Below are 26,677 nucleotides of genomic sequence, written 5' to 3'. Positions count from 1 at the left end.
ATCCAAAAATGTCATCAGCAAGCCCCCCAATATCCCCATCCCGTTTCGCTTCCGCCCTAAAAGACCTCCCCCTCTCAACCCTACACCTCAAAGCCGCCGAACTCCGCAACAGCATCGCACACCTCGACTACTCGAACGAACAACTAAAACCGTTCGCAGAGAGCGAGCCTCCGGACCAGGATTGCGTAGATGCCATTCGAGAAAACGAAGTAGTGATCACACGCATGACAGATAGGATTCGATTGCTGAGAGTGGAGGTAGAGGGGCGGGGGAGCAGTTGGTTGGAGTTTAGGAGTCAGGAGGAGGTCGCGGAGGCGTTGGCGAGGGATGGTGGGAGTGATGAGGAGAGGCTGGTTAATGGAACTGGAACTGGAACTGGAACTGGGATGGGGGAGGGGGAAGAGAGGAGCAGTGCGTGGGCGGATGGGACGTTTCAGACGGGACGGATTGTTAATGGGGAGATTAGAATGGATGGGAATACTGGGGCTGAAGTGGTGGGTAATGGGACTGCTACTGCTAACGGGACTGCGAATGTAAATGGTACTGGTGGAAGGCTAGATGATGAGGCGTTGAGTAGAGCTATGGAAGAGAGAATGAGAGGGTTGGAAGAGGATGATGATGAGGAGGGTATGCATCTATGAATATTCGATCATGAGATTGCTATGAGTGTATATTTATGAAGGTAAGAATTTGAGGCGGTTTATTGTAAAATGTACAAAAGAGCCCTGTAGGCTGTGAGTGGGTAGCCAATGTTTACTAGCAATATCTATTCAGAATAGGCCTGCACAAGGAGCATTTATATAACTTCTTTTTATTTAAGGTCTTATGCCTCCTGCCCAGTATCCAGATGCAAATGCATTATCAGAAGCCCACCGAAATGCATGAATGCAGTCTTTGTTCCCAAAATGCAACACCCAACTCCACGCATGCTTGACCCCATGCCCAAATTCAAAACGACTGAATTTGAAAAGACATATGAAATAATACAAATGATTGTGTTTTGGACACCCGGCCCAATGCTCCGACCCTAAATAGGTAACGAAGAAACAAAGAAAGAAAGAAAGTATCCTAATCTGAATTTTGTATGTGTGCAAGTTGTGGTACAGTAAGCTCTAGCTTTTTCAAATCTATGTCTTGTATCGATGCCGGCGTGGAATTCTCGTTTGGTGAAAGCTGGCAAGATGGTGATGGGTCTTTGGAATTTAAGGCACTATTTGTTCCCCGCGTGGAGAGTTCATGTAGTGGTTTAGGATCAATACCGTTTATGGTGGGGACATTGGCCGAAGAGCTCACAATTGTGCTCAGAAAAGGCCTCGACGACCGTTCCCTCATCTCGGATGTTCCCGTCGAAGGACGAGAGGATTTCAAAGGTACAGAAGTTTGCTCGATTGTGTCTCGAGATGAGCTTCCTAGGCTGTTAATGGTAAGAGGCAGCGGCTTCCTCTTCCTCCTTGGGACATCAATCGAATCATCAGATGAGTAAGGCGACTGGCTTCGTTCTCGACGTTGTGCTCTTAGCCGACTTGATCTAGAGGATTTAGATCTCGATTCTGCCCGTGAAGGGGTCAACTCGTTTTGTAAACGTTCCTCCATGAATGATTTAGACCTCGAATCCGTCCGTGAAGGGGTCGATTCATTTTGCATTCTTTCTTCCATAAGCCGTCCAGTCGCTTGTCGGCCGAGTGTGTTCCTTTGGCTGCTTGTATTGCTGCCGGCCCGACTTCTGTTCACCCTGACTTTGCCCTCCATCACTTTCGCCGAGGGTGGTGGTTGAAGCATCCATCTTGTTTCATGCCGACTGGAAGGTTGTGTGCTGACCACAGGTGGATGTAAATCATTCACCGGTGGATTCTTGGCCTGCAAATAATAAGGCCCTGGGGACTCCTCTTTTATTGGGGCACTCCTGCTCAATCGGGTCTCCAGAAGACGGCCCGCAGTGTCTCTTGCCGACGAACCTGCTTTCGCAATTGCATCCTTTATTTTCTGACTCGATCCCTGGATATCAAATCCCCAAAGCGCCTCATCCTCCCGTTGATATCGTTTTCGATTCCAACCTTCGCCAGATATCCGCGACCCCTCCGTAAATACCGTCGGACTGCTCGACGGCACCGTACTCACAGCAGTACTTCCCGCATAACTGCTCTCTGCATTATTCAATGCCATTTGACTTGTACTCTTGCTACCCCCTTTGTCGTTCTTCTTCGGCGGACCAGGTCCCATCATGATTTCCTCGGTCCAATACGGATTCGTAGAGAAAGGAGAAGGATGTCGATACAGGCCCGGTTGCTCTATTTCCAGCTCAACTTTCTCCGCCCGCTCTTTCTTAGCCTGTGCCTTTGCTTTCCGACGATGGCTGATTTTGGCGCAGGTACTACAAGATAGGACATAGAATGCGACAGACTGGAGCGCAACATCGAGGGACATCTTGGGCGTGGAGTTGGGTGGAGTGGCTAAGGAAGAGGGGTACGGTATGTCGTGTGCTCGAGGACCGACTTAATTATGAATGCATGAAGAACGACTTCAGAGATTGAATTTGAGTCTTGCTGTATTGTATATTGTATCAGGGGATGCGGCTGTTTCGGGAGGCGATCGAGATCTCCAACAACTGGGGACGATCCAAGCCTCAAATCCTTCCCAAATTAATATGGAGTCCACTCGCAGGACTGCATCAGGCATTCGCTGTAAGCGCGATTGAACACGTATCTCTGCTCTGGTTGTGTCGGAGACGATCTAGTTCAATCCAATGGCGCAACTTTTCGTGTCGAAGAGGCGCTGGACCGGATCCTCGTAAGATGAAGCTTGATCTCTCGGTGGTGGTGCCTTTGTCTCGCTTTGAGCGTGGCGTGGTCCAAGAAACCGGGCGCACAGGAAGAAATGGATGAGCCTCGACCGGCGAAGGCTTTCAATTGACCGTGCCGTAAACTGATATTGCTGGGTGAGGTAATTGTACTGTAGAATAGATGTTGCGGTCTTATGTATAATAGTTGGAAAGAGTTGTCGCCAGCTTCCCATTTCATTTCCCAGTAGCTACACTAAAAACGGGATCCCCCTAATACAGAACGGTGCAGTAATACCGCAGCAAGTGCATTTTTGATATCAACCTCCAATACAATGTCAAGTCGTAATTGAAGATTATGGTAGTAGAGGTACTCGGTAGTCTTATGATTCAAGTCATATCATTTGGAGAATTTTCAGACGCGTTTCCTGCCGGAGAGGTGATTGAGGAGTGCAATAATTAGGTAAAGAATTCACATAGGTAAGCCTAATCGGGGTACTTTAAATAATGCCATTATGCCAGTCTTTTATGTGAGGTGATGGAACTTACTACATTAGGCAGAAGATTCCTGATGTGGATCTTCTTTGCGTTGAGACCTGAGTTTCCTTCGTATCACTTGTCCTTCGTACCTACTACTACTGTCTTGATATTCCGTACCGTACTTGTAAGTCTATGCATATCTCACCCCTCAACTCGTCAACCTTTCCCTACTAGGTCATCCGTGCGTGCATGCTAGAAGGCTTGGGCCTCCCAGCCCCGCTCGATCTGCGATTTTTGTACATTATATTTCGTGTATCATTCTGATAGGGAGTAATATAATAATACACTACAATAAGGCAATTCAGAAAGCTACCGTATATAATACATGAATTGAGGTCCAGATGAATTATCATCCTCTCTCGGCGGCTGAATAAACAGTAAGAAGTAAGCTACGAAAAGTGAAACACGCCAATCAGCTTAGCCGACTCGTTTGAACAGGAACAAGCCTCCCCATACGGATCTAAAGTGGGTCTATGTTGTAATTAGTCTGCTAAAACGGGTCGAAATCTGTCTTGTGGGGTCGGCGTCCGTTGGCCCACCGGTCCCTCACGGAGTAGATACCCGGAGAGCCCTCCCTTGCGCGAATCATCGGGGTCTCGTAGGATGATATCCGACCCGACATTCTCATCTAAAGTACAAGTGTCATCAATAGCATCGCAGCGAAGTCAGTCACAAGGTTTCACAATAAGGGGTTTGTCATTGCTAGCTATTGTGATGGACGGAGTATGTAGACCAGCTGGGCTCTTCAACGGGAAGATTGATGGTACAGATGTGCGGTGTAAATGAAAAAGAGCCCTGAACCCTCGCAATTTTGTTGATCCCCCATCGATCGCACTGAAATGAGAATGGGCCTCATACGCCTTGCCACCAAAGTGCAAAAATGAATTTGGAATACATGAATGGGTTCATGCAAAATGCCCTTGAACCCCAACCCTGGTGCCAATATGCAAGGACGAGTGATGCGAGAGGTAAGTCGTAGGGACTACGCATGTGAATATCAATGTACAAAGATAAAAGAAACAATTGCCCAAATATGCGCGAAGCTTTATGGAAAGCAACTTTTTTGAGTCCCAAGGCAGATGGACGCACATGCAAAAAACGCCAAAACTAGGCAACTTCCCACTCAGAGTCTTGGAGCTCCTTTTCTCGCTCAACAACATCTCCAGTTGGCTCCACGTGAACCAGTGTAGTGGCCCATTTCTTTCCAGGACCGGACGGGGCGGTGACAGGAGGAACACCATAATCGTTCCTTTCATCGCCGGAACTTTGTGGCCCCGTGGGGGCTGCCTTCTCGCGCTTTCGCCTTTCCTTCGCCTTGACCGTCTTCCAGTTGTCAGACTCTTCCATCGCCAGTCGTGTTTGTTCTTCCTCCGATGGCAAAGCCGAGAAGTTGTTTTGCCAGTCACTACCGGCAAGCTCGCCTTCTGAATACAGAGCTTCTGCTGGGACGGTAGTCTCCTTCTTTGGGGCGGGAGCAGCTGGCGTCTTGCTTGGTTCATAGGTATCGAGGAGGTCGACACTAGTGTTGGCAGCTTTGCTCCCATTAGCTCCGCTGGCAGGTGAAGCGATCCATGCAGACTCAGTGGGCGCCTTGGTCGCAGTGAATGAGCTTCCGTCCTTCGCAGCTCTACCCTCTGCAATTCTAGCAGTCCGGCGTTGCTGCTCCAGTGTAACTTGTCGCTCTTTCTCATCCTCCTCCCGGGCAAGCTTCTTAGCCTCAGCCTTCTTGCGGTTTTGCCTTTGCTTTTTCGTCTCGACTGCTTCGAAAGTAGTCACTGGCTTTGCCTTCTTTGGACGTGAAGGAGCGCTGGACTCTGTGATCTTCAAAACGGAAGGACCTGCGGCCGCTTTTTCCAGCATATCTGAGACATCACCGTTCTATCAATAAGTCAGTACAGGTCTTCAATGTAAGGAACCATTAAATAGGGGATGGACAGTAGTATAGCTTACCGTGACTGCTGAAGCCATTGATGTTGCACTCAGCTCAGGTGAATTTAATGGTGATTGATCGTCATCAGCATCTCCTCCATTGGCTGAAGAAGGCGCCGTTGCATTGTCTGAGCTCGTCTCAACAGGGAGCTTCTCTTGTGCCCTTGATTGCTTCACAGATTTTTGTTTGCTTGTAGCCTGTGATTTAGGAGCCATGATTGTCCCCGTCTTGAGACTGGCAAGCTGCCGAGCGAACTCTTTGTTGTCAATCTCATCATCCCGGCCATCATCCTTGGTGGCCTGGGGTCTGGGGATGCTCTCGACTTCCCGCTCAACCTTGGAGACTTGCGTCTTCTTCTTCTGGCTCTTCACACCTGACTTGACCTCTTGGTCGCCACTGCTGAGCCCCCCTTCTTGTTTGGGCTTCTTGACTTTTGGGTTGCGAGATTCGACCTGCTTGTTTGCCCCTTTCACGGCTGGCAATCGCCGATTCTTTGATGAATTCGAGTGATAGTACCAATAAGCGCCAGTGAATGCGATGAGCGCAGCCCAGCCTGCAAGAGTGCTGAGAGTTGCCATGCTTTCGGTGAGAAGTGGGAGGTGCAGAAAGTGTAGGTGTGACAGCTGGGTGGTAATTTGGAAAAGGGATACGCTGGTGGCTCAGACGGGGACCGGCTCGAAAGTCGAGACAACGGTGGATCCGTGGATTGGCGACGGTGTCCTGATAGGAGTTGAATGAGGAATAGCCAAAGGGGAAGAACAAAGGCACAGGAAGAAGGTAGGTAGAGACTGTAAAGTAAGTGGTAGTAAGGGCGTATTACGAGGTCCAAGATGAGCCCATAGAGACGTGTCCCGTCGGTTTCGATGTGGCCAGTATTGTTAGGGTAAGGTGGTGAGTGATGTCTCTTGGCTCAAGCTTGGGCGTGGCCCGTGAACCGTTACAATAAATTGGATAATACGGAAGGCGACTAAATACCTAGGTGCCGATACGGCAAACTTATCGTTCACCGCTTCCATACCTGTGCCTGCCTTATTAGAACTAGCTCTGGCAGAATGTATACCCTACCCCACCCTGTAGGTGCCTGCGATACCTGTACTTAGGTATACTTATATATATTTGCCATCAAGCACACCCTGACTTCTCTGAATAGCAAGCCAAATAGCAAGCAGGCTCATGGTATCGTATTTTATTGTACAAGCAAAAGTTACTTAACAGTCTTACTTGGATACCCAAAGCAGCTGCATCTGGCATTCTTGGCTACCCACCCCAACATTTCTTCTGAAGTCGTCAATCATGGCTCCTCTCAACCGTATTATTATTGACACAGATCCTGGTACGCAATAATCACCAGGCTTAAGGCCAAGGCTAATTCATTTCAGGTGTGGATGATGTCCTGGCCCTGTTGCTGGCGCTGGCCGCAAAGCCTGAGGAGATAGAGATCCTTCTCCTTTCTGTCACATATGGCAATGTCCAAGTCCAAAGGTGATTTGACTCATCCAGATTGCTTATACTCAGCTGACATCTTATAGTTGTCTGCGCAATGTTGTTGCACTCTTCCATGTTATCGAGAAGGAGTTGGAGTGGCGTAGAGCTCGCGGTCAACTTGAAGGGTTTGAAGCTATGAAAAGCTCAAAGCCCATTGTTGCCGTTGGTGCCGAGCATCCATTAGATGATGAGCTCCTCATGGCTGATTATTTTCGTATGGAGTCGTCCAAAGACTTCTGAGCTTTAGACTAATGTTTTTAACAGATGGTATTGATGGACTAGCTGGTGTCCACACTTCGGTATGTCTACTCTTTTGACAGCTTGTTTTCAGATGCTTGCAAATCAGAGTATATACATGGCATTTCCGGGTGAATTGTTTTGTCCGCTGTAGTGCAGCTATCGAGGAGGACTTGTTCTAAATTGCTTAAGCTCTACTGACCAAAAGAATAGCATCCACATCTATCTCCAGCTGATACATGGAAGACCCTCTTCCAGCCTCCACCAGCAAACGCATCTGCGGCAGAGACTGAAGCAGCTCGCGAACTTGCGACCTCTGTAGAATCATTTCGCCCTTCTCAAGTCGCTGCTCACGAAGAAATACTTCGTCTCCTCAAAGAGAACCCACGCGATACAATCACTATTATTGCGATTGGACCCTTGACGAACTTGGCACTGGCGGCTGCGGAGGATCCGGAGACATTCTTGAGAGTGAAAGAGGTTGTTGTCATGGGTGGTGCCATTGACGTGGAAGGAAACGTTACGCCTGTGGCGGAATTCAACACCTATGCAGACGCTGTTGCTACCGCCCGCGTATTCGCACTGACATCTCCAAATCCTTCGACGACCCTCCCCCCAGTGCCATCGAAACTGTCTACAATGGGGCCTTATCCAAAGAATCTTTCGAGGAAGCTCAACCTAACTTTGTTTCCCCTCGACATAACAAGCCCACATCTACTCTACCGAACAGAATTCCAGACCAAGCTCGACCCATTGGTCGAAGCTGGGAGTCCTTTGGCACAGTGGACTTCTGTGTTCGTCAACAAGACGTTTGAGAAGGTCGAGTCCCTTACTAGGAAGCAACGAAACCCGGGATTAGAGTTGCATGATCCATTGTGTGTGTGGTACGTACTAACACGCTCGTCGCCTGCGTGGATGCAGGCTCCAAAGGCCCCGGAGGATATCCGAGTTGAGACGGCCGGCCAATGGACACGAGGAATGCATGTCGTTGACCGACGCAATCGAAAGAAGGGAGGTATCGTGGAGCAAGTCAAGAGCCCCGGAGCTGTTGACATTACAAATCCAATGGAAAGTCTGAGTATTGTTTCGGATGTTGATACAGAAGATGTCGCGGAGGGTGATGCACCCGGTGACAATGGTAGTTGGCTTGATCCTAAGAAGGGTAACAGGATTACCAGAATCGTTGGCACCCCAGGCGAGGAGCTATTTGGAACGTATCTTTTGGAGAGGGTTTTTGGCTAGATCAGCATCTTCGAATTAGGATAAGAAGTGTAACTTAGGCAGATATATCTCTGTCGTGCATTGAGAGTGGTAGTATTGCAGCTTAGGTAGATGCTAGATTTGGTTTTGAACACCTTAGAGCACTCAATGGTTTTTGAATAGAGCATCGAGAAGAGTTTAGCATTTCAGAATTCGATCTCTCCATGCACCAAACATCAAAACGCAGCACTTGCTCCGTGATAAAGATCCATTTCGCTGGGCACGTTTGAAATCAGCGCCGCTGTATTTGCCGACACCGAGACAAGTCTAAATCCATCATAGCATCCACAGGCTGCAAAGCCTTTAGATGTCCCAAGGCTTTCCAGAAGTGTATCAATTGGTCTTTCAGTCCTCATTCCTTCCCAAACGCCCAAGATGCAACATTGCTCTGTCATCCTTTCATTCAAAACCATTTCTTCATACTCCCATATGGCATTCATCCATCCAAATCATCTTATCATGAATGCTTGACCCCTCCTATAACAGCCCCACGAACCTCCAGCCAACTAATACTATCATCCAGCTCCTCATCAACCAAACCCACAACCACGACATTATCCCCCCTGATCAGATAAAGTCCATGAGGAATCTCACTCGATGGCTCTGGATCATCTGGGGGTCTAATGATACGCTCAATGGTTTCTGATAGAACCTACTCAAGGTCAGATCTGATGCAACCAGAAATGGTAGATAGTTAAAATACTCACCAAGTTGGTCATCTGATCATATGACAACATTGTTCCCACAAGTGTTCTCGAGTCACTAGTCATAACCAGCACCTTCTCTACCCGGCTGTCAGAATGGGTTGTAAGCTTTGCAATGACATTTGGTGTAGGAAGGGGGCAACAAAAATAGGCAACTCACTGTTGACATAGTGTTGGAGAGACATAATGATGGCGTGGGTGTCGCTGCCGGCGGTGCACGGCGCGGGTGAAAGAAGCTCAAGACAGCTTGAGCACTTTCACTCTTAGTCAAGGGGTCTTTAGTTGTTGTCTTGGGAGTTTGACGCGGTACAGTTGCAAGGTTGAGCCTGATCGAAATTTGGAAGCTCTGAAGGTCGACATGGCCCGTGCACAACTCAGCCTTGTACCATGTACGCCGCCTCGATTCGTAGACCTCACCCAGCTATCCTCCTCCCCAAAGCAAACCACATCCACGCCAAACGGAGGGTGTATAACGCCTACATCTTGACAAGATGTCCTACTTCTTCTCTACGCCCGTCGATATCGACATTGTGCTGGAAGATGGAGACGACAGGCAGATGGTAGACATGAAGACGGAGAAGAACCGCAGAGAGAAGGCACCTCTTTACAAAGACGGGGAATCAGTCAAAGGCGCCGTCACCATACGGCCCAAGGATGGAAAACGATTAGAGCATACTGGAATCAAGGTCCAGTTCATTGGCACCATTGGTACGTCCCGGCGCATTGCTCTGGAGCTATGGGCGCTCCAAATAGGAGCTTCAGAATTGACAAATGGATACAGAGATGTTCTTCGACAGAGGCAATCACTACGAGTTCCTCTCCCTCGGCCAAGAATTAGCAGCTCCCGGCGACCTCCAACACCCGCAAACTTTCGATTTCAATTTCAAGAACGTGGAGAAGCAATACGAGTCCTACAGCGGCATCAATGTACGGCTCCGGTACTTTATTCGCGTCACGGTGTCGAGGCGGATGGCGGATGTGATCAGGGAGAAGGATATCTGGGTCTACTCGTACCGGATACCGCCTGATATGAACAACTCGATCAAGATGGACGTCGGAATTGAGGATTGTCTGCATATTGAGTTTGAGTATTCGAAGTCGAAATACCATCTCAAGGATGTTATTGTTGGACGCATTTATTTCCTGCTTGTTAGATTGAAGATCAAGCATATGGAGTTGTCTATTATTAGGCGGGAGACGACGGGTGCGGCGCCGAATCAGTATAATGAGAGTGAAACGTTGGTGCGATTTGAGGTGAGTCGCCCTGAGAATACATGCCCGGATTTTTCTAATAGAACATTAGATCATGGACGGCTCCCCATCAAGAGGAGAGACAATTCCAATCAGACTTTTCCTAGGCGGTTTTGATCTGACCCCAACATTCCGGGAAGTCAACAAGAAGTACTCTACTAGATATTACCTAAGTCTCGTGCTCATCGACGAAGGTAAATAGTCCTCCATGACAATGTTTACTAATCTTCAACAACAACTACTAACATCATCTAGATGCACGAAGGTACTTCAAGCAATCTGAAATCGTGCTATATCGCCAAGCACCAGAAATTGCTGCCAATGCGGGCCAGCAAACACAGATCGCAGGAGCTCCTCCGCCAGAGAGAGCGCAGATTCCTCAGGCATGAGGATGTAATGAGAGGAAGGACGAACATGAGCATTTACCATTGTACCATAGACCCCGGCGCTATCATGAAGAAGTTGGAAGCAATGAATTAAACACCCAACCTAAGCTTTTCTACTTTCACTTCATTATCACCCGCTTCACACTTGACCTATTTCTTACTAGACCATAACCACAGGCAAGATGTTTTCGTGGATATCGAATTCTCCATCTTCTGACCCAATTTCTGCCTTGGTATTTTACAGCTACTCAAAACTCCATCAATCCATATCAACGCCTCTGCTATTTTGCCTTCATAAAACATCCATCTCATCCCCTCCATCAAACGCAAATTGATTGTTATCAATCGCCGCAATCCGATCTAACTCTGCCTGATACTCCATTCTAATATCCTCCAACGTGACTACCGTCCTCTTCGCCTGTGCTCCACCATTCTTATTCTGCCCCGGCTTCACGGGCTCTTCTGACAGTATCCAAGCTTGTTTGGGATCTACACAGCTCAGAGCATTGATGAGAAGAATATATTGCCTTGTCACAGGCGTCTCGAGACCATCACCTCGATCCCCATCACCCGATTGTTGGAGCCGTTGTAGCCGTTCTAGAGAGACTGATGCAGCGCCCCGGAAATCGCCGCGTTTTATACGCCAGGCGTAGAGGATCTTGTGGTAGGGAATGCCCGCGTTAACGTCTACTATGCTGTGGCATTTCTGGGCAAGGATTTCATCGACGGAGTCTTGGAGACTAATGAATGGGAGGTCGATAAGTTGGCTGGCGTAGGAGGTTTCGCACATTTTTGTGACGAGCTTGCGGAGAGAGGAATGTTGGACTGCGTGGTCGGTGAAAAGTGAGAGGGTGGCATACGCGATGTGGAAACGGGCAGTTTGGATGGCGGATGTGAAGAGTCTGTTGTACATGTCGCTCCGCAAGGCGATATCCTCGTTGCCGGGTGGGATAAATTGTAGAGACAATCTTGCAAAATCGATGACGAATGAGAATATATTCTGCTGGTCGTAGAGTGAGACAATGTGGGCGTAATATTTTGGGAGGCCCGCATTGAGAGCCTGCTTCTCTATCTCGTCGAGATACCCAGCACTGTGGTTGTCGGTAGCGTGCTTTGAGTCTTGGTATGCTATTGATCCATTAGCGTTGGTTAAACGTGGAAGTAGGAGCAGTACTTACATATACCGAAGGCTGCCTTTTTGAAGAAAATAGCAGCAGTCTCAGGATCATTATTGGCAAGGTGTACGCGACCTTGAATATAATTTGAGAATGCATCTTGGCCAGCGAATTTGGAAAATTCCATTGCCAGGTCGGGCCGATCGTGCTTGAGTAAGAAGCACTGGATGAGAGCCGGATGAAGCTCAAATTCGCTCTCGGGATCGCAGATTGTCAGGAGGACTTCTGTCACAGCTTTGGGCATTACTTCGCGCTCTTTCAGATCCAAACTAAAAAGATGACGGAGGAGTCCTTCTAAAATCGTGATTGTTTCCATTTTAGGAGTCTGTTTCTTCGAAGCCTTCTCTGTGATGGAATTCGACCGCCCCGTCTTTGGTAAAGGCAGTGATATCTGAGTGCTTACAAGCCAATTGATGAGCTCGAGCCGCTTGAATGTAAAGACCAGCTGGCGGAAGACGGCTGCGGTTTCAAACTGGGTTCCTTCCTCCCCATTGTTTATTTCCGCCTCAATGAAGACAAGAAGCACCAGAAAGTCAAAACAAACTTTTTGGTGTAACTCGACGGTCTTTTGGACACCCTTGAGAACCAACTTGTTTCCAAACTCAGCCAGTGGAAGCTCTAGGGGCCGCTTTTCCATGTCCGCCGCAGGCGCCATCAGTTGCAGAATATCATTGCAGACATCCAGAGTGAACTCTTTGAAGTCGCCTCCGAGGTTCTTCACCAGCTCGTTATATTGAATCTCCCCTACTTCATTAGAGAAATCACACATGTCATAGAACATTCGCATTCGCGCCAAGTCTGTAAGTGAAGGCTCGTCAAAGATCTCTTCAAGCAACATGCCTTTGCAGCTTTGTTGTACCTGTATCGAGAATTGCTCCCGAAAGGTTGAAGCGGCGAAGATAGGGCGTGCTCTGAATTCGTCATCATCACGTACCACTGCTTCCTTGTTATTATACCATACTCGTTCCAAACCACTGCATTCTCGTACAGCTACAATGCCATCTGCCGAAACAACGAATGGCATATCCCCTTGAGGATCAATCACCATCGATAGAGCTTCTCCACGCTTCTTGTCTAAAAGCTGAAGCTCCTTATAAAATGAACCCCATTGGGTGTTGGCTGTATTGCGGAACTGCTTGTAATCCATCTTGCCATCTAATGTACGGTTGAGAGACGCGGCTGATGCTATAGTTGAGCAAATTCTCTCCGGCAAAGTCGCATTTTTTTGATTGACCTGGTGACCTGGGCTTTGTGCGCAAAGAATAAGGCTCGTCTCAATGGTCGCTCTGGTGAACTTCCCGGGGCATAAAATAAATTGGAGCCACTGATCAACCACATCTGAAGAGTCTCCCGAATGGGCTGCTGGCTTGAGAGAATCTACTTCTAGGTTCTCGGGGACCATATCAACCCAATCTTCTCTCCATGCGTTCCGCACCTGGCTTTCTGGGCCGCTTTCGAATAATAACTTCTGAACCCGGGAAGCAGTGTTGTTTTTCCATAGAATCCAGAGGGTGAAGTTGTTAATGTCGGCTTTATCTAATACCAAGGCAAAATCTGCCATTGTCCAAGCTACAGGTGTATTCCTCTGAGGTTCGAGAACATTATCTGGGAAAAGATCTATGAGTCTGAGATTTCCGTCTCCTTCTGAAGACACTCTCCAAAACTTGAATTGACCGTCGCCAAGTGGTGAGTATGTCACGCACAATGCTGTGTCTTCATTTTCGCTGTAGACTCTTATTAACTGGGAGTTTTCCGGGTCGATTCTTTTCGCATTTTCGGGCTCCTGTAACTCCTCGCCGAGAAGGTCTTCCATGTAGACAATTTTGGATTTAATGAAGTTCCAAATTCTAAGCCGGTGGTCCAAGGTAACCGTGAAACAATACAACATGCCATTTAAAGTGACACTTGTCATTGCGGTAGCTGTTGACGGGTGGATGGAGTTACTTGATTGGAGCGAGGCTGGCATGAAACTTCGAAGATTGTTGCCCCAGCCGCCCTCGTTGAAGTGTCTATTCTCCCATTCCGAGCCTATGTTATGTCAGTAGGGACCTAGCAAGCAGATTCCTTATATTCAAACTCACCATCGCCTCCAGACTTTCTGGTCAGCCTGATTAGCTCGCCATTGGTGAATGACAGCAAGAGCACATCTGCCGCCAATGCAACCAGTCTATGGCAAACCTTGAAGGTCAACGAGGATTGCGAATATAATTTGCACCAGTCCCCCACGTTATCTTCCGTGCTTGATGGTTTTCGAAAGTGATCGGGGCGAAAATTGAGCGTATATAGGTACTTCGATTCGGTCATGACGAAGACGCTCAGAACATCGTGAGCATCTGAATCCGAAAGCGCAACACATGTGGGTATAATACGACTCGGGAAGCTCAGTCGCAGGGTGAGATTCGCATCCGCGACATTTGGTTGTCTCGAGACATCTACAGCCCGAATAGAGAGGACCTTTCCATCTTCCAAGATCCTCCAGAGAAAGCTCCTTGGCGACTTGTGGTGAACGCGATGGTAGATTGATGCCGCTGTAGCGAGATGCCTCTGTCTGAATTGATCCTCATCCTCCGCGACAGGTATTGCGACTAAATGCGGTCGTCGTTGGGCTGTTCTCGAAGACCATGGGGCGCCAGGTGCAGGCAATCGAATCGCAACAGTAGAATCTTGTATTGACGAATCCAAATCTAATCTTGTCTCCCTGTAGGTATAGACTGTAGGCGGAGTCTCCATTTTGTCTCCATTAATCCAGGAAGTTGGTGGGCGTGTTTAAAGTTTTTGTCGCATTCTCGATTGACGCGTTTGATGGAGTCGCGAGATTGAACTTTTTGGAGCTGGAGCTGTCTCGCTTGGCAGATTCTGCCTTGTCCTTGTCTCACCGCAAAGGCGTTTGTAGATGTAATTCTTCCAAATTCGTCTTTAGTTTATTTGTTCCATGACGTGTGGGATTAAATAAAAGAGTAGCAGTTAGCTAGAATATCAATTGAAGCATGTGTTAAGATATCATAGATGGAATAAGTCATTCAACAGTCGCATTTGGCCCCTAATATGCCCCTTGGAGGAGCACTTTTTCAACAAGCGACGGCTGTCTCAGATTCCAAGATACTGTACTACTGGGTAGGTATGATAGGAAGTTCCTGTTCTTGAGTCTCTAAGTTCCGAAATGCTCTATCCGAAAGCTATACAATAGCGCAATCCCATGACCACTAAAGCACCAGTTTCCGCCCACGCCATGCCACAAACAATGCAAATTAATAAAAAGAAAGCCTCATATCACTCGTGTCATCCATGCAACCCTTCTTCTACCACGAAGCGTCCTCACCAAAACATACATACTTTATACAACCATCTAATCCTTTTCAAGATCCTTAGGGCTTGGGTCCCCAATACCATTCTCATTGATAGCAAACAGACAATCACTCTCCGGCAAACAAGGACTGTCATAGATCTTGCAAATTCTGGTTTCTGCTCGACCCTTCTTGAGACTCAACCTGGTGGTGCTTGCATGTGCAATAATGTTTCCTCCAATAGGTTTCTTGGGATCGGGGTTAAACATAGCACTTGGACCACCATCGACTTGAGCGACAACTTGGTTTGTAATAACAACAGCAATACCAAACTCATCGGCCAGACGTTGAAGGGTCCGCAAGAACTTTGCTAGATGAGTCTGTCTGGAAGACAGCTCTCCTCGGCCAACAAAGTCCGTGCGGTAGAGGGAAGTAGCACTGTCGACGATGAGTAGAGAGAATCGAGTCTCACACATCATGGTCGCAGCTTGGTTGAGTAGCTGAAGCTGATGGTCGGAATTGTACGCACGAGCATAGGCAACGTTGTCAAGAACTTCTTCGCCTGAAAGGCCGTATCGGTTTGCCACTGCAAGCAGACGAACCGGTCGGAACGTGCCTTCTGTATCAATATAGAGGCACTTCCCTTCACCTCCTCCCATGTCAAAAGGTAGTTGACAGGTGACAGCAAGGGTATGGCATATTTGACTCTTTCCTGTTCGGAATTCCCCAAAGATTTCGGTCACTGAACCAGTCTCGATTCCACCCGCCAACAATGTATCAAGCTGCTTGGAGCCGGTCGTGATGGATATCAATTCGCTTCGTCGCTGGTGCATTTCCGTTGCGGTGGTGAAGCCCATAGGTACAAGCTTGGATGCTGTACAATCCATAAGTTAAAGTTGGAGGTATGTAGATAGGTTTAAAACATACCCTCCGTCAATATCTTTGTCGCCTTCTGCTCCGAGATACCCTTGATCTGCTCCAAAACCCGACGCGGGGTATATGCAACAGACTCAACCGTGTTGAAGCCGCCATCAATTATGAGCTGTATATCTCTTTTCGTAAGACCTGCAACGCCCTATACAATTGTTATTAAATATTCAACTGGGGTTCGCGATCTAAAACACGTACCTCGAGAGCTATGAGTGGCGTCGGTGCGCCAGGTCCACCGACACCCACATCTTCGACTCCGGACTGTGAGGCCTCAATTTCTTCTGTAGTCATCTTGGCAATACGCGTTCTTTCACCGCAAGCGTTGGAAGCGTATCGTGACAAAAAGGTTCGTTATTGCGGACTGGACTGGCGGATTTGTTTAGATGCAAGTTGTTTACGCGCGACGCGGAACCTAGATGCGCGTTTTCACGTGATAAGTATACTTTTCCTAATACAAATAAGGAACTAATTCTCTGGGATTTTCAAAAGGCTCTATAATTAGTGTGTCATTGAGTTCAGGCTTTCAGGTTTGCTGAATTCAAATTGATACTGAATTCATTGTGATTGACACTCAATATTAAAGTCATTTGGTCTAGCTAGATCATTTAGACAATGGATCTACGAGATGCGTTGCAGTACTCAGGAGGGTACTATTGGGGAATTTCTGTAATCTAAATCTTCTAGGTATACGCAGACTGCCAATATGTAGCAGCTTAACATATGCATGTCTTCAGGCTACATCGATTGCATTTCCAAATAAGCATGTCTTTTTTCTCCTAGCCCCTTCCAAACCTAACATGGCCTATTTCGGTATAGAATGCAAGTGTTCTCTGTTTCCAATATCAAAACCCAAATCAAGCTCTATTGCCACCATTGCAAGCGGCTAATCCCAAACAGTCCAGAAAAGATTCTGGAAGAGGAAGTGCCTTTGCGGTCTACCATGTAGTGCTATTGTGAAGTCCTCGGAGTCTCCAATGCTTTCATGCAGAAACATTGTCTCGTCAAGACGCTCTAAGGTCGTTCTGAAGTTCTTGATAGTCTTCCCGATATTATCGAGGCTGGCGGCTTCTTCTGAAGTTTGGATTGTCGCCTTGTGTCTTCTCCGCCATCATACAAAATACTCCGCTCGTCTATAGTTGGGTCATGGGTTCCGAATGTTCCAGCAGGTAGGACTTGGAACCCAGAGTTCACTTTCCGTAGTGTTTTATTCATATGGAGCTCTCTAGGAACAAATGGCAAAAGGGGTATATTCTGAGACCGGCGAAGGAGCTGCGAATCACCTTCTAATTGAGCTGAAGGCCAAGTGCCAGGAATGGTAGAAGGCATGAATGGCGAAAATTCCGTTGCAACCTGCTGTGGGGTCGCAAGCGGCTCCATTGATTCGTAATCTGGGGAAAATTGAGGAATCGAAAAGTAATCTGCTTTCGAACACTGAATCGGAACTGAGGATTGTATCGATTTATGTGAAGGTACGTCTGCTGGGACGGATGTATCAATAGTCCGGGTCGATTGTTCTTCGGGCACGGACTGACGCTTTCTATCTTCCTGCGATAATATGTGGCAGGAAAGCGTAGCTTCTGAGTCAGATGATACTCCTGAGGAATGCTCATTGTCTGCCGCCGAGGAATACGCCTCGGGTTCAAGCTGGCGAGAAGCTCGTGATCTATGGGAATGTGGTATGTTCTCTACAGAACAATGTCCTTCGAGTTGGCTAAGTGTCGCTACGTCAAACCGAGTCTCTCCATAACTACCATAACGAAGATGTGAAGATTTCCGAGGCTTGTAAAGGGCTTTGTTCCTGTCGAATTCGGATCGCTCGGAAGCAGTGATGTCTCCGGAGACAGGAGATCGTTCGAGGGGTACCGTTGCAGTGCTCGTTGTCCCCAGTGATGATCGGCCTCTGGGAGTCGGTCTTGTTGGGGTCGGAAAAGCTTCCGCAGATGTCTGTCCGCTGATTTTCATATCCAAAGCAGCAAGTGTATCCGACTCTCCATGTACGTGGCCTAGTTTGAGCTCGCTTCGGACGGGGCTGTTTTTCCTGGATGGAATCCAGATACCCTCAACCTCGATCCCACTTTCGATTGCTTTGATTCCGAAAGGAACATCGTGGCCTCCCTGAAGTTCAATGAGTTGCCCGCTTGTTCTCAATTCTTGAATCCGTATCCTCCTTTCCTCATCCACAATCTCTTGCCTCTGCACAAGCCTGTTTCTCCACAACACCTTGCCCCATCCGATACAAAAGACTGTGAGTATTGCAAGACCTAAGACCTGCAAAGTATTAGCGGGGTGTACTGCCGCAGACTGGAGCATCTGCTCACAAAGGTCATCTTCTCCCACAACTGCCACGAGAGATAGAATGATGACATGCTAACTCTAGGTTGCTTATGTATGCAAATTCTGCTGCTGAAAGACCGCTCGAGGGAGATGAAGGCGCAGAAGACAGTACGGAGATCCGTGACTGTTGCTATCTGGCTCGATGGTACTGGGGAGGTTGTAAAACCTTACAGCTATCAACAAGGAGGTGGAGCTGTGAAATTTTGGGGTTTACTGAAATTGCGCAATGGCCAGAACTGGCAGAGCAGCCTCTATTTCGGAAGGCGCACACCGCATTTGATAAGCTTGGCAGTTGCCCTTTCTTATGAACTTTCGGGGCGGTATATGTGGGGAAAGGTTGTGTTCGGGTAGAAAGTACTCTTTTGACTTGCAAAATGGATTGACAACAGGATAGAATAAGTTCAATGATAGGGACCTTTAACGTGTAACTCGAAGAGACAACATGATCAAATTTAAAGTTATTGGGTTGGTCTTGCTTGTTCGGATAGCTGCAGGCTGTGCTACTAATAAAGCATTCACTCAATATCGAAGCTCAAACACCAGAATGAATCTATACTATGACAGAAGATGACTGGTTCAATCAAATATTCAATAATTGCAGGCCAATCAATGATAACGATAGCAACAACAAACGAAGAGAAATGTGTGGCTCTAAACACCGTTCTTGGAATACTTTAGAACTTGAAGCTGGTGGCCAAGACTCAAGACTTGCGGGTTTAGAAAAGAGAGGTCTTTCGGTATACCTGAATATCACAAAGACAACCCACCTTATTTGTATTTGTTTGTATGTTAGCCTCAATAAAAGGGTCAACATCAGATCGTTGTCTCAATTGTTGCCCTAGACGCAGAAGTTGAAGTTCTTTCACTTGCCATGAGCCTTTAGTAAGAACAAATCAACCTGTTTACTCATTATACAGTACATTGGAAACTGGCACGGTGGAGCCCGTGACGTTGACGAGCAGAATCGATTGCAATGATCAGATGTCGGGCCTGTATTTAGATGGTTATTGCAGCATAGGTACCTGGGTCGAGGCATTCCCAGAACGGCAAACTTACAGCACTCTTCAAAGCAATAGCTAGACAACAGCGCTCTGTAGCACCAAAAGAATACATTTTCAGCTACAAGTACTCCGCACAACATCGAAGGTCACATCTCTTTCTTGTCCCTGGCTCGTTTGGGTTGACAATTTCGTAAAGATTGGCTATATAGGTATGCATCGACGCGTCGAGCTTGAGGCTGTGAAACTCCGAATCTGCCTTCGGAACAAAGAAAGCCTCTCGGATGATTTCAAAAACGTCACGCATGCTTTTTGAAGGAGTGGCCCATGCTTTGACAACGAACTGGTCTTATTACAGTAGCCACACACAGTAGCATGGGATACTGTACTGTACTGTATCCGTCCAATTAATTCATTCTCAATTTCTTTGATGGAGGTCAAGTGATCTCGGAGAATATCCGACCCGGTCAATTTATCCACAGGCACCGAGACCGAGGGTCAAGATCGACGGGTCGCAAGACGGCAGTGGAGTGGCAGTGTAATCGAACGTCTCTCCTAGCCTGCAGCAAGGGCGGATTAAGCAGCTTACTACGGTATCAGAGCAGTCTTCATTATATTCACTCTCCGACCCCTCTCAGCACTTTACGCTTTTCAAGACGAAGTCTATCTCATCACCCCACCTTCACGATGCCAATTCGCAACCCATTCGCAAAGCGCCAGGATGTGCAGACAAGTCTGCAACCACATGAAGAGGAGCATGCCACACGACCCAGGTTCGAAAAGGTCGATACCATGGGATCAAAGGCCTCATCGATGAGCATTAGTAGCAGGCTGAGTCAAGATCAACCTCCTGAGTACAAAATGAGCGGTATGCCACCATTCCGAGAGGAACCGGACGGCTCATTTCTGGAATTTGGCTAAATTTTTTTAATAGTTGTCAACGACAGTGGAGTTTATCTTCCAGTGAGTCTACAGAACAGTCAACTAGGAGGTACATGCTAACTTTTCGAAGCCTTCGCCGCCTGAGAAGAAAGGGTTATGGCCTCGACGTTCAAACCCGTCGAGTACCTCGGTGAATAACAGCGAGTCGGAATATGAGCACTTCCCGATATCTCGGGAATCGTTTGATTCGTATAGAAGGTCTTTTGTATGTTCTGCGCATCCCAGAATGACTATTTATTTATATCTAATTATTACTCCTAGGATATATCTGCCAGGTCTCCAGTACTCCCTGGCGACATTGGACGCCAAAGTCTTGATTCAGCAAGAATGTCCAGACTCCCTCGATCGGCCATGAACGAGCGGCGATTCGAGCGACAGCCTCCTACAGCTGAGGAGGGATTTGAAGATGTTGGGCTGAATGATGAAGCAAAGCAGCAGATAAAGAAGAAGGGATTCTTTTCGAAGTTCGGTGACTCGGACTCACAGTCTGGATCGAGGTTTCATATCACAGGCCGAAAGAGGGGTCAAAGTGGGGTAGGAGAAGAATTAGGGAGCATGCAAAGGCCTGGTACGGCCGGTTCTGCCAAAGAAATCCAGGAGGTTCGTTGAGGGAACTTGATTCACGATTGCATTTCTCACTTTACGATTTGGGGGCGTTAGACGGTTGAACTGGTATTTGGATACTGTACTATCGCTAAGACCGGGTGCTTTATGAGGTTTATGAACCCGATGTAAATGAGTTCCAAACTAATGATAATTTAAATACGTTCGCTGGCTTTTCCCTTTATCATCCACCTCTAAGAACTTTTCATCCATAAACAAACATCAAGATCAAGACCCACTTATTCAACTTCCTCATCTGAACCTCTCGAGATTTTGCATTCAGAGAACTCGACCATCTAAGTATTGATTAATAGATAGAACATCAATCAGTTCGCCAAAAATATGAACCCCTATTAATGCAGTATCCATGCAATAAGGGCCCCCTCCCCTCTTGCCCCTTCTTATAACCCCCACTACGAAGAGGGGTACAGTTACATCGAGGCTTAGCGTCATCGGCTAATCTTATCGCAAGAAATTTATTATTGCCAAACCTCAACTTGAAATCACCAACTTTTGTGTCTCGAAACCAAATCCCCCAAACCCTCATAATGGCGAAAACAAAACCCAGTAACAAGAAAATCAAGAAGCGCGACAAATCAGCTCTCAATCGCGTCGCAGCAAGCCCCTCCAAAATGTCATCACTACCAACATCCCCCTCCATCCTCCTCTCACAAGCAACCTCTGCGCTGCAACAAGGCGATATTGCGGGCGCCGTCACACCAGCGAAACGAGCTCTGGGTCTACTTGACATTGACTCAGAAGAGGCTCTACCAGCGCTGAATTTACTGGGCGAAATACATGTCGAATTAGGAGATATTGAGTCTGCGCGCCAATACTTCTTACAAGCAGCAGCTATTGATGAGGATGGTGCACTTGGAGAAGATGTTGGAGGTGGAGCGGAAAAGTTCTTATGGTTGGCGCAACTAAGTGAGGAAGGGGGGCAGGATAGTGTAGATTGGTTTGAGAAGGGAGCGCTGAGCTTGAGGATATACATTCAAGCGCTTCTTGAGCGGAAGAAGTTGGATGCGGTGGCTGAAGCAATGTTGGAGGAGAAGAGGAGGAAACTTTCCGTAGCGCTATGCGGCGTTGTCGAGGTTTATATGACGGATTTGTCGTGGGAGGAGGATGCGGAGCAGAAGTGTGAGGCGCTTGTTACGGAGGCTACGATGGTTGCGCCGGGTTTTGCGGAACCATGGCAAACGCTGGCCAATGTTAGGATTTCGCAGTCGAGAATTGAGGATGCGAGGGCGGCGTTGAAGAGGAGTCTGGATTTATGGAAAGACTTACCTCCTGAAAATACTGTTGTTCCTGACTTTCCAACACGGGTTAGCTTGGCCAGACTACTGATGGAGGCCGATATGGACGTCGAAGCTATTGAGGTTTTGGAGCGTTTAGTGGGTGAGGATGACAGCAGTGTTGAAGTATGGTATCTGGGTGGATGGGGTCTTTACATTATGGGAGAAAAGCAGAAGAACGGCGAAGCGAAGGTTGAAAATGGTGATGGCGACGGAGAAAATTGGAAGGTATCTTGGATATCGAGTAGACAATGGCTTACTCACAGTCTTCGACTCTTTGATCAGCAGGATTACGAGGATGAACGATTGGGGGAGCATGCCAAAGAGCTTTTGGCTAGCTTAAACGCTGAGCTGGGTGGAGAAACTGTCAATGAGGAAGAAGAGGAATGGGAGGACGAGGATGAGGGCGATGCGAGTGATGAGGAAATGGCTGAAGTATAGATACATACAGCATTTCAGATGCCAACGTAGCCAGTACTTTAGATTTGCATACTGACTGGCTTAAGTATTGAGGGTTCTCCAATTGCTCCCTACAGTCGGTAGATGTGTGTATATGCTAGCAATAAAAACAGCAACCTAAACATGTTTCATCTATGTAATTCTTTGAGCTTCAAATGTATATCAAATCTTAGCATAAGTCATGGTATATCGGATTTACGTCTTCATGTACGAACCGCACTTATGTGGGCATAGCTCAAAGCTTCCAATTCTCTAAAAGTCCAACGCCAGCAATGCAACTCCTCCATTTTCCTGCCCACAAATATATGGACGCCATAAATTTTCCTTCCTCAAGCCTCAACCTTCAATTTCTCCACCCCCTCCACCGGCAATTCATCTTCCTCATCCTCATCCTCCTCAATCTTGCCAGCCAAACCTCTCTCCCAAAGCTGCCTCCCAGTCAGTAGCACAACAGCATCTTTTCCCCTATTCTTCTTCTTCTCCGCCGCCTCTTCGGCATCTTCCTCCTTAGCCCTCAACTCCTCCATCTCCCTCCTGAACTCGTCCCTCCAAGGCCCAAACGTCTCGGGTGTAACCGGCGTGCCATGAAACTTCTTATTCTCCTCCGCCTCGAGAGCTAATAACTTAATCTCGTGCTCTTGTCTCGCGCCCGCTTGCCGTTGCGCGACCAGTTGCTCGGCATTGTCCTTTAGCGTAGAAACGATTGTGAAGATCATAGCCATGCCCATATTCTCCTCGATAGTTTCTGATAAGCCATTGAGGAGTGTCTGTTTGTCTGAGTTTACGCTGAAGAATGGATGCACCGGCGCATTTGGAGGGCCTAGGATGTCTAGGATGGGCGCTTCTTCGGGGTAGTCTGGGGGGTATTTGACTTGGAGGATGATGCTGGGGGGTTCGGAATCATCACCATCGTCGTTTAAGATGTCCAGGAGGATCGATATTCGGTATTCGGTCTCTGATATGTCTGTTCAAAGTATCAGCAAACGTTGGTGGGGAGAGGGGCATTTCTTGAAGAGGGGTTATTGGAGAGCGGTCTGAACAACCCACGTACCTTGAATTTCCTCGGGAAAGATACTGTCGAGGACTTCGCGCTCCTCAATCTGATCTTCTCTTCCCATTTTGCCGTGATGCGCTTCAAGTGTCTCTAAATGTGAGATTTCGAGTTAATCGTGGGGTCTGCCTAATCCTTGTCTAGCGTCCTTGATTGCCCGCAAAAATTTCAGAGAGCTGCGATAAAGTTCCCAAAAATCGAGAAACTTTTTTTTTTATTTCACCAACAACATTTTCACAAAAAATGCCTTCCGCAACAGCAACAAAACCTGCGACGGCAGGAACGAAGAGGAAGAGTGCCGGAAAGGATGGCTATGTGAAGGAAAAAAAGAAGGCGAAGACTGGTTCTGATGTCAAATCGGTATCAAAGAGCAAAGATAAGACAAAGCCAAAGCCAGTTCTCAAGAAGACGCAGAAGGTTAAGCAAATGAGCGAATCCGAATCCGACGACTCCGATGCAGATGGAGGTGTTGCTCTGGATGTGAAGGATTCGAAGGTGGACGATAGCACATCAGATGTAGAGGGAAACGACAGTGATTCGGAGGATCTTCCCAAGGTCGCAGATGGACTGCACCCAGAAAGAGCCAAAGCCGTGGTTACAAATAGTACACAGAATCCCTCTCCCTAATCTGTTTGCAATTGCTAACGGTATTTCAGGCCAATCGTCCAAAGAAGCACATGCGAAGCAGAAGCAATTGGTGAAGGAACGAAAAGCAGCAAAGCCCCTTGCCGACGACCTCGTCCGAACGAAAAAGCTCTGGGAGAGATTACGCCGCAAATCGCACGTCCCGAAGGAAGAAAGAGTCAAATTAGTCACCGAACTATTCGACATCATCACCGGTCGGATCAAGGATTATGTGTTGAAGCACGACAGCGTCAGAGTAGTTCAAACTGCTATTAAATATGCCAATCCGGAACAAAAGAGGATGATCGCCAGAGAGCTTGCTGGAACATATCGTCAATTGGCCGAGAGCAAATACGCCAAGTTCTTGATTGGCAAATTGTTGATTCAGGGAGATGATGAGATTAGAGACCTAATTGTTCCAGAGTTCTTTGGACATGTTCGTCGGCTTATCAAGCACCCAGAGGCTTCTTGGATTCTCGATGATGTCTACAGAGGAGTTGCTACCAAGCAGCAAAAGGCTATAATATTGAGGGAATGGTATGGAGCAGAGTTTTCTCTTTTCCAAAAGGACGCCAGTGAGAAGGTCACGGGCGAACTTTCTGAAATACTGGCTGCAGATTCTGGCAAACGAGCTCCTATCATGCGCTCATTACTCGAGCTCATCAACCACTTGATCCAGAAGAAACTGACTGGCTTTACTCTTCTTCATGATGCCATGTTACAGTATTTCTTGAACGCGAAATCTGGCACCGAGGAAATCACCGATTTTATAGAGCTCCTCAAGGGAGACGAAGAGGGAGATTTGATGAAGAACTTGGCTTTCACGAAATCAGGATCAAGAGTCGTTTCTCTCGCATTGGCTTACGGAACAGCAAAGGACCGAAAACAGATTCTTAAGACCTACAAAGACACGCTACAGATGATGGCAGGCGACCCCAACGGCCACATCATCATCCTCACAGCCTACGAAGTAATCGACGACACGGTCCTAACCGCAAAATCCATCTTCCCCGAACTCCTAAGCAAAGACGCCGATAAGCAAGTCGAGAATATCGTTTTCTCCGCCAACGACCTCAACGCCCGCACCACCCTCCTCTATCTCTTCCAAGGCAGATCCAAAGCACTCTTCCCCGCCAGCCTTTCCTCCGACCTCTCAATACTCTCAGAAATTGACACCGTACGCCAAAGCACCAGTAAAAAGGACACCGAAATCAGACGTAGCGAGTTAGCCAAAGCGCTCTCACCCTACCTCCTCAAAGCCATCGAAGCAGCAGCGGCAGACTTAGTTGCGACATCCTTCGGCTGTCAATTCATCACGGAAGTCCTATTCGGCGCTGAGGGCGACAAAACTGCAGCTCTAAATGCAATTGCGCAGACCGCGGGCGGCGATCCAACTTGGGTACAGCCAGAGGTTGTTGAGGAAGGCGCCGAGACAGAAAATACACAGCCGCCTTCCCATCTCGCTAACACGGCGTTTGGGGGAAAGATGCTCAAGTCTCTCATCGCGGGCGGACGTTTCGATTACAGCACCAAGACCGTTGTACCTGTCGAACCAGCCCTTGATTTTGCCGATATCCTGTACCCAAATATCAAAGAGTACATCATTGAATGGGCTACTGGCTCGAGTTCCTTTGTTCCCCTGGCACTTGTTGAATCAAGTAGCTTTTCCAAGAAAGAAGAGGTGTTGAGCCTGTTGAAGAAGAGTAAAAAGAAGCTTTCGAAAGCTGCTACTGAGGAGACGTTGGAGCAGAAATCCAAGAGGGAAGCTGCGGCTGAGTTGGAGGCGAAGGGCTCTGGCAAGGCGAAGAAGACAAAGGTCGTTAAGGAGAGAGAATTGGGCAATAAGGGCGCTGCGCTACTGTTGGAAATGCTGTGAGAATATGAGGTTAGATACCCGCAATATCAAAAGTTCTCCCAATCATTTCCATCTACTTTGTTTTGACGCGAGTGGGTGGTAGCGATGTGACCGTGGTTTGTATAGCAGAATCAGGGAAGGAGCAACAGAGTTGCCATGAACTGGCCTCCCTTCAAACCTCGAGTTGGCCTCACTTTTGCATCCGCACCGAGAAAACAAACAGCAGTATTACCCAAAACCCAACATCCCATCCCAAAAAGTATCTTAACCAGCGTGTCCAGCTACACAAACAATGGAGCCAACGACAACGCCAACACCAAAGAACGAAGGCGAGCGAGCCGACAAAGCAAAAGCCATCAACGGAGTCCTCTCGATGCTAAGCGCCTAAGAATATATACCCCCTTATATCAAAGACGTACGTACGTCCACTCCACTCCACTCCACTCCACTCCACTCCACTCCGCTCCGCTCTATCCATTCCATCCCTAACACTACCCTACCAACAAGGCCATCATATCCATCTACGTCTACGAACGTCCCAACGAGATACACAACCTC

At 47.7% G+C, this 26,677-nt stretch overlaps 13 protein-coding genes across 13 annotated transcripts; 6 read left to right on the top strand and 7 right to left on the bottom strand.

The window, feature by feature from the left end:
• Positions 1–641, top strand: LHYA1_G003003 (uncharacterized protein; the record flags this gene model as incomplete). Its single annotated transcript, XM_031147977.1, has 1 exon — positions 1–641. A coding segment is annotated over one exon (641 nt), but the record flags the coding sequence as incomplete, so codon positions are not given.
• Positions 642–1,068: 427 nt separating this feature from the next.
• On the bottom strand, positions 1,069–2,424 carry LHYA1_G003002 (uncharacterized protein; the record flags this gene model as incomplete). Its single annotated transcript, XM_031147976.1, has 1 exon — positions 1,069–2,424. The coding sequence occupies one exon, from the start codon at positions 2,422–2,424 to the stop codon at positions 1,069–1,071; it is 1,356 nt and encodes a 451-aa protein (XP_031006141.1).
• A 1,999-nt stretch (positions 2,425–4,423) lies between these two features.
• Positions 4,424–5,824, bottom strand: LHYA1_G003001 (uncharacterized protein; the record flags this gene model as incomplete). The annotated part of the gene is made up of 2 exons (XM_031147975.1): positions 4,424–5,194; positions 5,267–5,824. The coding sequence occupies 2 exons, from the start codon at positions 5,822–5,824 to the stop codon at positions 4,424–4,426; spliced, it is 1,329 nt and encodes a 442-aa protein (XP_031006138.1).
• A 637-nt stretch (positions 5,825–6,461) lies between these two features.
• LHYA1_G003000 (Uncharacterized protein) lies at positions 6,462–8,210 on the top strand (the record flags this gene model as incomplete). Its single annotated transcript, XM_031147974.1, has 5 exons — positions 6,462–6,579; positions 6,626–6,728; positions 6,776–6,945; positions 6,996–7,030; positions 7,182–8,210. Coding segments are annotated over 5 exons (1,455 nt in total), but the record flags the coding sequence as incomplete, so codon positions are not given.
• A 475-nt stretch (positions 8,211–8,685) lies between these two features.
• On the bottom strand, positions 8,686–9,117 carry lsm8 (U6 snRNA-associated Sm-like protein LSm8; the record flags this gene model as incomplete). Its single annotated transcript, XM_031147973.1, has 3 exons — positions 8,686–8,880; positions 8,936–9,012; positions 9,093–9,117. 3 exons carry the CDS (start codon positions 9,115–9,117, stop codon positions 8,686–8,688), a joined length of 297 nt encoding a protein of 98 aa, XP_031006167.1.
• A 306-nt stretch (positions 9,118–9,423) lies between these two features.
• On the top strand, positions 9,424–10,572 carry vps26 (Vacuolar protein sorting-associated protein; the record flags this gene model as incomplete). Its single annotated transcript, XM_031147972.1, has 4 exons — positions 9,424–9,640; positions 9,714–10,186; positions 10,236–10,377; positions 10,439–10,572. The coding sequence occupies 4 exons, from the start codon at positions 9,424–9,426 to the stop codon at positions 10,570–10,572; spliced, it is 966 nt and encodes a 321-aa protein (XP_031006166.1).
• Positions 10,573–10,861: 289 nt separating this feature from the next.
• Positions 10,862–14,474, bottom strand: NUP120 (Nucleoporin; the record flags this gene model as incomplete). Its single annotated transcript, XM_031147971.1, has 3 exons — positions 10,862–11,697; positions 11,748–13,772; positions 13,826–14,474. The coding sequence occupies 3 exons, from the start codon at positions 14,472–14,474 to the stop codon at positions 10,862–10,864; spliced, it is 3,510 nt and encodes a 1,169-aa protein (XP_031006171.1).
• Positions 14,475–15,090: 616 nt separating this feature from the next.
• On the bottom strand, positions 15,091–16,249 carry rhp51 (DNA repair protein rhp51; the record flags this gene model as incomplete). The annotated part of the gene is made up of 3 exons (XM_031147970.1): positions 15,091–15,902; positions 15,956–16,103; positions 16,157–16,249. 3 exons carry the CDS (start codon positions 16,247–16,249, stop codon positions 15,091–15,093), a joined length of 1,053 nt encoding a protein of 350 aa, XP_031006170.1.
• A 720-nt stretch (positions 16,250–16,969) lies between these two features.
• Positions 16,970–18,324, bottom strand: LHYA1_G002995 (uncharacterized protein; the record flags this gene model as incomplete). The annotated part of the gene is made up of 2 exons (XM_031147969.1): positions 16,970–18,226; positions 18,277–18,324. The coding sequence occupies 2 exons, from the start codon at positions 18,322–18,324 to the stop codon at positions 16,970–16,972; spliced, it is 1,305 nt and encodes a 434-aa protein (XP_031006169.1).
• A 1,653-nt stretch (positions 18,325–19,977) lies between these two features.
• On the top strand, positions 19,978–20,841 carry LHYA1_G002994 (uncharacterized protein; the record flags this gene model as incomplete). Its single annotated transcript, XM_031147968.1, has 4 exons — positions 19,978–20,158; positions 20,225–20,253; positions 20,303–20,437; positions 20,494–20,841. 4 exons carry the CDS (start codon positions 19,978–19,980, stop codon positions 20,839–20,841), a joined length of 693 nt encoding a protein of 230 aa, XP_031006168.1.
• A 542-nt stretch (positions 20,842–21,383) lies between these two features.
• Positions 21,384–22,571, top strand: LHYA1_G002993 (putative assembly chaperone of rpl4; the record flags this gene model as incomplete). Its single annotated transcript, XM_031147967.1, has 1 exon — positions 21,384–22,571. One exon carries the CDS (start codon positions 21,384–21,386, stop codon positions 22,569–22,571), a length of 1,188 nt encoding a protein of 395 aa, XP_031006175.1.
• Positions 22,572–22,918: 347 nt separating this feature from the next.
• On the bottom strand, positions 22,919–23,707 carry LHYA1_G002992 (RWD domain-containing protein; the record flags this gene model as incomplete). The annotated part of the gene is made up of 2 exons (XM_031147966.1): positions 22,919–23,553; positions 23,641–23,707. 2 exons carry the CDS (start codon positions 23,705–23,707, stop codon positions 22,919–22,921), a joined length of 702 nt encoding a protein of 233 aa, XP_031006174.1.
• Positions 23,708–23,883: 176 nt separating this feature from the next.
• Positions 23,884–26,140, top strand: puf6 (Pumilio homology domain family member; the record flags this gene model as incomplete). Its single annotated transcript, XM_031147965.1, has 2 exons — positions 23,884–24,244; positions 24,297–26,140. The coding sequence occupies 2 exons, from the start codon at positions 23,884–23,886 to the stop codon at positions 26,138–26,140; spliced, it is 2,205 nt and encodes a 734-aa protein (XP_031006173.1).
• Between the last annotated feature and the right edge of the window lie 537 nt (positions 26,141–26,677).

The sequence above is a fragment of the Lachnellula hyalina genome, assembly GCF_007821495.1.
Source record: "Lachnellula hyalina strain CBS 185.66 chromosome Unknown contig00050, whole genome shotgun sequence".
NCBI classification, from domain to species: domain Eukaryota; kingdom Fungi; phylum Ascomycota; class Leotiomycetes; order Helotiales; family Lachnaceae; genus Lachnellula; species Lachnellula hyalina.
This window is presented reverse-complemented; position numbering and strand designations above follow the sequence as displayed.